The 12,209-nt window shown below is 40.0% G+C and overlaps 2 protein-coding genes across 3 annotated transcripts in view; one reads left to right on the forward strand and one right to left on the reverse strand.

Moving 5' to 3' along the window:
• The window catches only part of NDUFAF2 (NADH:ubiquinone oxidoreductase complex assembly factor 2), a 114,528-nt gene extending 108,223 nt beyond the window's left edge, over positions 1 to 6,305 (reverse strand). The window contains exon 1 of the mRNA XM_006762431.2: positions 6,097 to 6,305. Coding sequence (XP_006762494.1) covers positions 6,097 to 6,223 — 127 coding nt within the window. The 5' untranslated portion in view covers positions 6,224 to 6,305. The remainder of the gene's footprint in view (positions 1 to 6,096) is intronic.
• A 2-nt stretch (positions 6,306 to 6,307) lies between these two features.
• The window catches only part of ERCC8 (excision repair cross-complementation group 8), a 37,572-nt gene continuing 31,670 nt past the window's right edge, over positions 6,308 to 12,209 (forward strand). The window contains exons 1-2 of one of the 2 annotated variants that reach the window (XM_006762432.2): positions 6,308 to 6,532; positions 9,234 to 9,329. In XM_006762432.2, coding sequence (XP_006762495.2) covers positions 6,354 to 6,532; positions 9,234 to 9,329 — 275 coding nt within the window. In that variant the 5' untranslated portion in view covers positions 6,308 to 6,353. The remainder of the gene's footprint in view (positions 6,533 to 9,233; positions 9,330 to 12,209) is intronic. The other variant, XM_015563077.1, reaches the window with a different exon arrangement.

Raw genomic sequence — 12,209 nt, forward strand, 5'->3', positions numbered from 1 at the left:
TCAGTGGTGGGGAGAAACAGGGAAATGCAGGAAATTAAGGAATGGTTAACTGCTGAGTTAACCTTGACTATGGGGCTCCCTGAACCATGTCACTTCCAGATTTTCACCTGACTGTATTGTGAAGACACAGCTTAGCAGGAACGAGGATCACAGATGTGGGTTCTAACCACGGGAAGTGAAGGCTAGAGAAGAGGACTTCTCGGAGGAGGAGTCCTCTTTAAATGGGCCCTTATGCCCGGCTGTGGTGGCTCAGTGGTTGAACTCAACCTATGAACCAGGAGGTCACAGTTCAATTCTTGGTCAGGGCACATGCCGGGGTTGTGGGTTCGATCCCCAGTGTGGGATGTATAAGAGGTAGCCGTCGATGTTTCTCTTTCATCATTAATGTTTCTATCTCTCCTTCCCTCTCCCTTCCTCTCTGAAATCAATACAAAAAAATATTTTTTTAAAGTTTATAATTATTATTTTATATTCCAAAAATTTTTTTAAAAAGTTCTTTTTTTAGATACCCCTGAATAGAAGGCATGTTTTCGCTAAAATAATAAGATCTTTTAGGATAATCTATCAATTTGATGATGTCCATAGTGATGATTATATGTTCACTAAAAGCTCAAGACAGTATATTACTTACTGTTGGTAAAATTATATTCATGATTTTTAAATTTTTTGGTCAATTCTTTAAAATACAATTGCTACTTACATCATTGTGCATTACTGACTAGGAATGATTCATAGTGTCATTTTAAAATTCTTGTCTTAAAAGTTAGCAGGTAATAAAGCAATAATGCAGGGTTTATTTGGAGGAAATATATATATAAATCCAATTATTTTAGAAAAAAGATACCTCTCTGAAATCAGCTTGAAGAAAATATTTAATAATCTGACAACCTTCATTTTTTAAAACAATTCTGCCACCTGCTGGGAAAATCGAAAATGTTTTCATTATTTCCTAAATGTTAAGATTATCACATTCAATCGAGCTGTATCGGGATCTTCCAATTACCCACTGAAACAAGACACACCTTCTTAATAATTTTGACCATTTAATTTGTCTAATTCTTAATAACTATGTTTTTTGTTTTTTTGCTTACCCAAGGATTATTCCATTGATTTTTAGGGAGAGTGGAAGGGAGAGGAAGAGAAACATCGATGTGAGAGAGGCACATTGATTGGTTGCTTCCCACACACCCCTGGACGAGGGCCAGGGATCGAACCTGCAACTGAGGTATCTAACCAGGGACCCTTCAGTCTGCGGCCAATGCTCTATCCACTGAGCCGTACCAGCTAGGGCCTTAATAACTATGTCTTAATTGAATATTAAATTATTAAAGTTTTTAGTATATTTAAATACTAAATACAAATAGGTTGAGGTGACATCATCAAAAACAGCTAAATAAGTACATATAACAGTGGACGATGCAAGTTTTGAATTATCAGATGATTTGTTCATCCTAAAAGGAAAAAAAAACTAGATTGGGTATCTTAACGGAAGTTTGATGCTAGCAATAAAACTAAACTTAGAAGGTCACTGACTAAGCTAAATCCAAATAGGAATTACACTAGAAAGGTTATGGAAAAGACATGAGAGTCTTTTAGTCTTTGAAGAATAATTTGGCCTATTTATCATAAATAAAAATATACCTTGCCCTGGCCAGGTGGCTCAACTGGTTGGAGTGTGGTCCTGTACACCAAAAGGTTGTGGGTTCAATTCCTGGTCAGGACACATACCAAGGTTGTGTGTTCCATTCCTATTCCGGACACATACAGGAGGCAACCGATCGATGTTTCTTTCTCACATTGATGTATCTCTCTCTCTCCCCTTCCTCTCTCTCTAAAAAAATCAATAAAATCATATCCTTAGGGGAGAATTTAAAATATTTATTTATCTTAATCGTCTGTTTTAAGATTTTCTAAAACAAATTTATCATTTCCTGTGGTTTAAAAAATATTTTTGTTTTTATTTTTATAATTCTGGGTCCATAAATATCTCAATTCATTTAACAGCTGTTTTTTGAGTAACAACTCTGTACCCAGGTATGTATACATGACTCTCATTTAAGTATTCAGAACAAAACAATCACCCATGTTTAAGATGAGGATAATAATACCTAGTTATATGGTTGTTGTAGATACATGAAATAATCAAGGTTCACAATGAATGTATGCTATCTTTCATTAATGTAAGCATTACTAAAAAGATTGGAGGCTATGTTGAGAACAAAATGGAGAAGAAAATATATTTTTAATTTGTTTCAAATTAAATATGCAAACTTCAGTCTAAAATAGCCACTGATTTATGTTTATGTTATTTAGCTTCCCAAATCTTATTGAGATTACTAAAGAATCTATCTATATATATAAAAGCCCAGCAACCAAATGGTGGAACAGCCAGAACGACTGGTCGACCAGTCGCTATGATGCACACTGACCACCAGGGAGTAGACACTCAATGCAGGAGCTGCCCCCTGGTGGTCAGTGCGCTCCCACAGTGGGAGCACCATGTGGCTGACCGGGATGAGCAGCGCTCCCACAGCAGGTCGATCCCTGCAGGCCACAGCCCCCACAGTGCATGAATCCACGTACCGGGCCTCTAGTACTATATGAGAGGGTATATAGCTAAACTGTGAAACAGATAAAGGTACTAATAGGTCAGAAACTAAGGCCAACAAATCTAAGATACGTAGAATGAATATATTTTGCATAAAGCAGTGCTGAATAAATATCTGTCACATGAGAAAAACAATAAATGATACAGGATGAGATGGAAGGCAACCTCAGCAGTGCTGACTGGCCTGTGAATCAGCACAGACATACAGGCTACACTGGAAAGAATCTATGTGGGTTTCTCAAAAAGAAGTACTGAGAAAATCCTACGCTTAGAGCAGCAGGACTGAGAGCAAGGGCAAATAAGGGGTAAGAGTCAAGTCAAAGGAATTTGGAAATGCCACCAGTGCCCCCACAGGGAGTTCTAGCTATCACTAATATGAACTGCTTGTAAGATGTCACAAAATAAGGTTAAAAGAAAATCAAAAGACTCTTAACAATAGTATGTGCTAAGTATCCCAGTGAGCTCCATCCCCCTTTCTCAAAGGCTCCTACAACTCTGACTTGATACTGACACTTAAGATTCCCATTTGCAGCTGAAACCGGTTTGGCTCAGTGGATAGAGCGTCAGCCTGCCGACTGAAAGGTCCCAGGTTCGATTCCGGTCAAGGGGATGTACCTGGGTTGCGGGCACATCCCCAGTGGGGAGTGTGCAGGAGGCAGCTGATCGATGTTTCTCTCTCATCGATGTTTCTAACTCTCTATCTCTCTCCTTTCCTCTCTGTAAAAAATCAATAAAATATATTTAAAAAAAAAAAAGATTCCCATTTGCAGAGGCTGAAAGTGAAGGCATCCTAAATACTAAGTACAGTTCTCCCAGAGAAATTCTATCACAGCCCTGTAGGAAGACACAGGCTGTAGCATTCACTCAGACCTCACTCGATAAAAATAGCCAATTTCAAGTAGAATGGAGGCTGTGCTGTAAAACACATCTAAGGAGGGTAGTCAAGAATAAGAAAATATAATTAACAAAAAACATAAAAATCAAGATTACTAAAGTAACGCTAAGTTTACCACTTATTACAACAAATATGAATGGGTTAATGCCATTATTTTTTAAAAAACAAGTAGCATCCTGTTCTGGTACCTCAGTTGGTTAGAGTATCATCCCTGATATATGAAGATTGCAGATCCCCAGTCAGGGGATATATAAGAATCAACCAATGAATGCATAAATAAGTGAAACATAAATCTGATGTTTCACTCTCTTCTGTACTCTCTAAAATCAGTCAATACAATTTTTTTTTAAAGAAATAGTTTTTGCCCTAGCCGGTTTGGCTCAGTGGATAGAGCATCAACCTGGGGACTAAGGGTCCTGAGTTCGATTCTGATCAAGGGCACATGCCTGGGTTGCTGGTTCAATCCCCAGTAGGGGGCGTGCAGGAGGCAGCCAGTCCATGATTCTCTCTCATCTTTGATGTTTCTATCTCTCTCTCCCTCTCCCTTCCACTCTGAAATCAATAAAAATATATTTAAAATACCTTTTAAAAAAATAAAAAAGTAGCTTTTTTCCAACATCCACTAATTTAAAAAGCAGAGGTTTGTGTGTTGGGCAGGGAGGGGGGAATCAACATAAAGAGAGAACCCATAAATTACAAGAGGCTTAAAAACACATCAGCAATCAAAATGTAAAGAAGCTCAATTTATACAAACTGCAAAAATAAGAAAACAAATCAATCAATAAATAAGACCATTATAGGACAACCAAGGAAACATGTTCTCAGGTGAGGATAAAAAATAAAATGTAAAATAAATAAATAGCAGGCATCACTGTTACCTTCTATCCACTACTATCTCTGCCTTTCCAGCCGACCAATTTCATTTTGGGAACATCAGCTTTAGCTCAGTATTAGGAAAAGTAAGAGTAGAATTACTATTTAGCAATAAAAAGGAACTGACACAAGATGAAACTCAACTGCATTGTGCTATGTGAAATAAACTAGATTCAAAAGACTACACTCATATAATTCCGTTTAAATGATATTCTATGAAAGACAAAACCACAGGGACATAAAACAGATCAATGGTTACCAAGGTCTGGGTGTGGGGTGAGGAAATGAAGCACTAAGGGGTAGGAGGGAATTTGCCGGGAGTGGTGCGGAGTGGAGGGTGGGCGGTGGGTGAAGGAACTGTTCTGTATTTTGCTTGTGGCAACGATAGTTACATGACTCTAAGCATTTTTCAAGAATCATAAAACTGTACACCAAAAAGTATAAAATTTACTGAATGTAAATTATACTTCAATTACAAGTCAATCTGATGTTTTGCGTATTTTTAAACGTTACTGATAACTTATAGAAAAGAAATATCTTTCTCTCTGCTTAAAATCTGCCATAGAATTCACTACGCAAGCTTCTCCGTGGGCTTTTTTTTTCTTTTTTTTTTTTTTTAAAGAGCTATTCCTTGCGCTGAAAGAGTCTAGCAGCTCATCAGGGAAACATCTAAAATATTAAACTAAGTTACAGAAAAAGGCTAGGCAAAAAAATTTGAGTGGTAAATCACAGAATGCACTTTCTATGTGCCGTATGAGGAAGGAAAAGGCAGTTCCCTTTGTCAAGAGTTATGAGAAATGAATGGAACACAATTTGGGGTAAGTCTTACTGCTTCTCAGTATAATGGTCATTATCATCATCTCTAACTTTGAAGTGAAGAGGCTGAGACTCGTGGAGGACAAATACTCCATGATCCCTCAACTCTTAGATGCCAAAGCTGGAATTCTAAACCAAGCCTTTTTGACCCCAAAGCCTAAGATCTTTGGCATCGCGGTGTGGGTGGGAACCCCACAGAAGAGGTTATGACTACCGCTAGGTGATGGGATTTCAGCGCACAGGCACGCCCCCTAATTCCTCACATTTCACTAAGTACTTCGCACGACTTCTATACAGAAACCTCACAATTTAGAGCCACGTACTGTAAAGTGAGCTCTATTGCAAAGGGACCTTGGGGTGAAAACTGGCAGGAAAAGTAACGTGGGGCCTTGCGGGGACCTCTTTTCCACTCGGTCAGGGTGCAGTGACAGTCTGCTGGGTTTGGGTTGTAAGGAAGGTGACGCACGGAGACAGTCCCAAGCTACTGAAAGAAAGGTCAACGCGCAGACAGACGCGAGCAGAGGCGCTAAAGATACTCCCCCTTCCGTTACTCCGCTCCGGCCGGTCCCAGCGGGGCACAGGAGGAGGAAAGGCCCCTTTTCTGCCGCTCGGAGGACCTTGGCTAAAGACCTCCGTGGACTTGCCCCGTCTACGTCTCCCAAAGGCAAGGACCAACACTGGGGCGTCAATGCCCGCGTGGCGGCCGCGCGGGGAGAGACCGGGGTGCGCCGAGACACGAAAGCGATCAGTGAAAACCACCAAGGTGAAGGGGTGGCGGGGCGAACGAACTCGGACTGTCCCCTCAGGTGACAACACAGTGTCGCACGTTGCATTAGTTTACGAGGCGCCCTTACTTTTCCCCCAGTTCCTGATCGCGCCGCCGTTGCCCTCGCTGTCATCTCACCTCTCCAGTTCTTGTACGCCGGGATATAGTAGTATTTGTTCCCGAAGTGGTCTGTGCCCACTAGCTCCTTCGCTTCCTTGGACAGCGCTCTCCACACGGTGCGGAACAAATCCTGAGACCAACCCATGTCGGCCCCCGAGACCCCAGCGTGAGCTGCACCCGGATCGGCTGCGACAGTAACAAGAACGCCCCGCCCACCAGCCGGAGAACTCCCACTTGCCTCACGCCTCCCAGTAACGGTGCTCACCATTCGTCAGATGGCTTCTTGGCTCTACCAATGGGAGGCTCCGTTGTTAGAGCCCCGCCCCCGAGCCCTGTCATGGCCGCGTCCAGGGTACCTACTTGCGCAGGAGAGCGGGATGCTAGGGTTTTTGTCGGCGCGACAAGCCGGATTGGACGACCCTCTTCACCTACGAAGAGCGGAGTCCACGCGAAGGTATAGGAAACATTACTCTTTTTTTCTAATAGGCCAGTAAAAATTGGACCAATAGCTGTGTTACCCTTGCCTCACACTTTCTGGCCTTATTATCGATCACTTTCCTCTTACCAAACTCGGCTTTACTCTTCTTTTGGCGCCTGTACCAAAATTCCGTGTATGTACACGCATGTAGCTAGAATGTATAAAAATGCCAGCCTCCCAGAGGAAAGCAGGTGTTCAACATAAAGCATATTGTTTGCTCCAAATAGTTTAGGCACAGCGAACCGTTCTCATTCCAGAAACCAGGCAAGGGCCAATCTTGCAAGTAAGCCTTTCTAAGGATAGCAGTTTCAGACTTGCTATATTAACTCTTTTTTTTTTTGCACACCTTCCACACACACCTCACCACTGTTTCCCTATCTTATTACCCTCCCACTTTCCCTTCATTTTAACCTCTCATAGTTCCCAAACAATTCAGTCCTAAAGTCTTTAGGTTGGGCAGAGGTAGGCTTCCAAACAGGAATGAGGTTGGCCCAGGGTGATATTTCAGAGCCCGAGGAGGTGGTCTAAGCGTGGGAACTCTCAAGCTCAAGGCGATACGGGTGTTTGGGGGAGCAGAAATCCAAGCCCAAGCCTCCTCCCGAGTAGCATCCTTGTTGGCGAAGGGGATGGTAGCGATGATGGGAGCTTAGTTATATACAGGGGGACTGACCAGATAAATAAGCACATTAATGATAATGAAAGCCATGTTTCTCATTGTTAGAAGAGAACTCAAGGAAGGGATGATTGATTACCTTGGCACATGTTTGTTTGATATTTTACTTGTTACAAGAAACACATATTACTGTCATAATTTGAATAATCATCAAATGAAAAAATATTTTAAGAAGAAATGGAATTTCAACGGGAGCAACTATTTTCTGGTGGAAGTTCAGAAGTGTCAGTTCAGCGTGGTGATCTGGAGGAAAAAAAAGTCAGAGTTCAGATGCAGTTCAGCTAATTATTAGATGAATGACCTTGGGCAAATTACTTATATCTTAGTTTAAAATTCAGGAAAAGCATTTAATAATGTAACCTACTATCTAGGAAATCTGCCAGTTAGGATTACCACTACACTTATTATTACCACTGATTACAGTGTCATTAAATAGCAGTTTTTAATATTAACTGTTATTGTTGTTATTGGACAAGGTCAGAGAAGTAGCAAGTGAACCTATGGCTAAACTGTCTTCCAGAAGACAAAGGGCCATGTATATCTTTAAATCAACTTGCTACTGCTAAAATGATATCCAAAATGCTTTAAATGATCAGTACTGCCATAAAAATATCAGATTGAAACTTTTCTAGCACTGCATTGTTTTTAAAAAAACTGATTAATGTGGTGGGGTAAACATTTCATATAAATTAGCATCATATTCATCAATAATGAATTTTAAAATCATGCTGGTTAAATTAATGTAAATTATTTTTAACATGCGAGAGATTGAAACAAATTTTAATAGTTAACATTCACTAGGCACTTACTATATCTAAGCATTGTAATGAGCACTTTTTATGTATTAACTCATTTAATCTTAAGAGCCTGACCAGAATAATGATGGTTTACAGTTATGGAATATCAGAAATTGCATTCATCTTAATTTATGAGAGTACTTATTAATTTTATTTATAAATATTTAATTGGCTTTATTTAAGTGTGCCTAATTGTTGAGTTAAACATACTCATTTTATATTTATACTTAAAGGCATAAGAAATACTCATGGGAATTTATTTAACATACTGTAATTTAAGCTTTTGTCCACTAGGTGTCCTCAGCTGAATTTATCAATTTAAATTTTCATGAAAATATGTCTCTAAATATCTGAATAAAAATTTAATAAAATACACTATTTAAATTAAGTTTAAAGGACTGGATAAAGAAGATGTGCCACATATACACAATGGACTACTACTCAGGCATAAGGAAGGATGAAATAGCACCATTTGTAACAACGTGGATAGACCTTGAGAACATTATGCTAAGTGAAATAAGTCAGTCAGAAAGAGCTAAGAACCATATGATTTCACTCATGTGGGATATAAAACTGAAACTCATGAACACAAACAGAAGTGTGGTGGTTGCCAGAGGGAAGGGGTTAGAGGCTAAGAGGGTCCTAATATATGGTGACAGGAGAAGATTTGACCTTGGGTAGTGAGCACATGGTATAATATACAGATCTTGTAACATAGAAACCTACATTTGAAACCTATATATATTAAGTTCAAGATAGTACTTCAGGAAAAATTCTTTACATATAATTGTTAGTATTTTGATATTTTAAATATTTGTGTAAGGTCTTTAAAAATGCATAAAAATTTTTGGATGTCTGATAGAAAAAGACTTAAGCATTACTTGCATTTTTTAAGTCTCTCCTACCCTCCAAGGATATGTCTTTATTTATTTTAGAGAAATAGGAAAGCAGGGAGAGAGAAAGAAAGAAATATGGATGTGAGAAACACTAGATCGAACCCACAACCTAGTATGTGCCCTGATCAGAGTGAACCTGTAACCTTTTTGGCATGTGGGATGGTGCTGCAACCAGCTGAGCCACCTGGCCAGGGCCTACTTGTGATTTTTGTACTATCTGTAATCTTAGTAAGATTAAGGACATTTTTTATGTTTGAATTATTTTCTTATTGTTTAATTTTATCTCCCCCCTCTCTTGTTTAATTTTTAAGGGTTTTGGGACTGGAGTTAAACAAAGACAGAGATGTTGAAAGGATCCACAGCAATGGAGTTAACAGCCTGGACATTGAACCTGTTGAAGGGAGATAGTAAGTTTAAACATTTTTCTTTCTAAGTGAGAAACAGTAAAATCTTGCTTTCAGATTAATTATGTAAAGGTTCATAAATAATTAGTAAAAATTTTAAGTTTTAGAATTTTTATCTGGTCTTACTAATTTTAAATAAATACAGAGCTTCATACCTACAAAATTTTTCCATGTATAACATCTAGAAACTACTTTAATATAAATGTATTCACTTTTAATTCAGAAAGCGTTTAAGTGCTGGGATATGTAACTGTAGTTGCTACTCTCAACGAGACTGATGGGGGAGGGAATATTAAAAAGTAAAAGTATATTTTAAAACATTGTTTTAAGCAAACCAGACTTTTATTTGGTTTTACCACTTATTAGCTGTGTGACTACTTATCAGCTGAGTGACCATGAGCAATTTATCTAACTTTTCTAATTCTTAGTAGCCTTAGCTATACAATGGGAACAATAATACCAACAAGTTTATTGTGAAGATTCATTGATATTATATATATATAACACTAGAGGCCCAGTACACAAAATCTGTGCCCTCTAGGGGGTGGTTCCTCAGTCCGGCCTGTGCCCTCTCGCAGTCTGGGAGCCCTTGGGGGATGTCCAACATCCATAGCGCTGCTGTGGAGGCAGGAGAGGCTCCCGCCACCACTGCTGCACTTGCCGGCCATGAGCCCCGCTTCTGGCTGAGCGGCCCTCCCTCTGTAGGAGCACACTGACCACCAGGGGGCAACTCCTGCGTTGAGTGTCTGCTCCCTGGTGGTCAGTGCGCTTCACAGCAACTGGTCATTCTGCCGTTGGGCTGAAACCAGCCTCGGACATCCCCTGAGGGGTCCTACATTGCAAGAGGGCACAGGCCAGGCTGAGGGACCCCACTGGTGCACTATCGGGGCTGGGGGGGATGCAGGAGTTTGGCCAGCCAGGAAGGGACTGCGAAAGGGCTCCCCGGCGTGTTCAGCCTGTCTCGCTCAGACCCGATCAGCCAGACCCCAGCAGCAAGCTAACCTATGGGTCGGAGAGTCTGCCCCCTGCTGATCAGTGCACATCATAGCGAGTGGTTGAGCGGCCTTAGCATATCATTAGCATATTACATTTTGATTGGTTGAATGGCTGACCGGACACCTGGAACATTAAGCTTTTATTATATAGGGTGATTAGCATGGGACCTGGCATATCATTACTGGTTGCATTACTCCTACTAATCCAAAGCATTATCACCTATACTTTTATACCATTTGGTCCTTTTCCCACAGATTTGGGAAATGTGCCTAATTGTTGAGTTAAACATACTCATTTTATATTTATAAAATATATTTAAGTGTGCCTAATTGTTGAGTTAAACATACTCATTTTATATTTATACTTAAGGCATAAGAAATACTCATGGGAATTTATTTAGCATACTGTAATGTAAGCTTTTGTCCACTAGGTGTCCTCAGCTGAATTTATCAATTTAAATTTTCCAAGCTGAAGTGCTTGGAAAAATGCAAATCAGAACATGTCATTACCCCACTTAAAATTCATCTTGACCCCCATATGACTACAGGAAAGTTCAAAACCCTTCATGTAGTCTATCGTATATAATAAAAGCTTAATATGCTAAGTGTCCAGTTGTCCATTCAACCAATGAAAGCATAATATGTTAATGATATGCTAAGGCTGCTCAACCACTCGCTATGATGTGCACTGACCACCAGGGGGCAGACAGTTGATTGGTCGACTAGTCACTATGATGTGCACTGACCACCAGGGGGCAGATGCTCTGACTGGTAGGTTAGCTTGTTGCTGGGGTCCAGCCAATTGGGACTGAGTGAGATGGGCCAGACACAACCTGAAGCCCTCCTACGGTCCCTCCCCGGCTGGCCAACTTCCCGTGTCCCTCTCTGGCCCTAATCATGCACCAGTTGGGTCCCTCAGCCTGGCCTGAGCCCTCTCGCCATCTGGGACCCCTCGGGGGATGTCAGAGAGCCAATTTCGACCTGATCCCGCAGACCAGGCTGAGAGACCCTACTGGTGCACGAACTCGTGCACTAGGCCTCTAGTTAATTATAACAAGTGTAGAAGTAACTAAAGAAAAGTTTATCATGTTTTATGTGTAGCATATATGTAATGAAGTATTATTACTATAACTATTATTAACATTAAAATAAGCCAAGGAAGGTTTGATAGAATTTTATTTTTCATTTCCAGCTTCTGTGCTGGCCTCACATGGTAGTATATGAGAAACATGAAGAGTAAACAAATCCTCACTTTAACACATGGTTAAATCTAAAAGATGACCAGTGATAACTCTTTTCTTTTTCCTGACCTTTTCAAGGCTTAACTTAACACCTTCCATTCAAGGGCAGCTGTAGGGCATTTATATATAATATAATGCAAATATGAACAGCTAATTTCTTTTGGTCCTGGATTCTGGTGGAAGAATGTTTAGTACAGATTCTCCAGCCAGCCATGTGGGATAATGATCAGTTGTTTCATCTGTGAAATACATGAAGCCAGTAGGCTACCAGTTGACAGATTCATTGAGAAATGTGGGAAATTCTAGATTATATGTGCATGAAATATGTATGAGAAATATAAGCTGAGGAGTCTTTTTGCAGAGCATATAAAGAAAAGTCAAGATTCTCGCTGCAGTGTTCCCCCCTTCATTGCGTGGTAAAAATCTACAGCTATTTCATTGTTTGCTAAGACTTGTATTTTACATCAAACCCTTTTGGTAGCAAAGAGAGAAATAAAAAGCAAATTGTATATTAATGGAAAATTAAATGCTGATATCCTTTTTCTTAAGAAAATCAATGTACATGAAACTTGCCCTAAATACTTGTTAATATTTACCAACCACCATGAGAGCTGTAGTGAATTCACTGAAAACTGGAATGAAAACCA

The sequence above is a fragment of the Myotis davidii genome, unplaced genomic scaffold (assembly GCF_000327345.1).
Source record: "Myotis davidii unplaced genomic scaffold, ASM32734v1 scaffold135, whole genome shotgun sequence".
In the NCBI taxonomy this organism is placed as follows: domain Eukaryota; kingdom Metazoa; phylum Chordata; class Mammalia; order Chiroptera; family Vespertilionidae; genus Myotis; species Myotis davidii.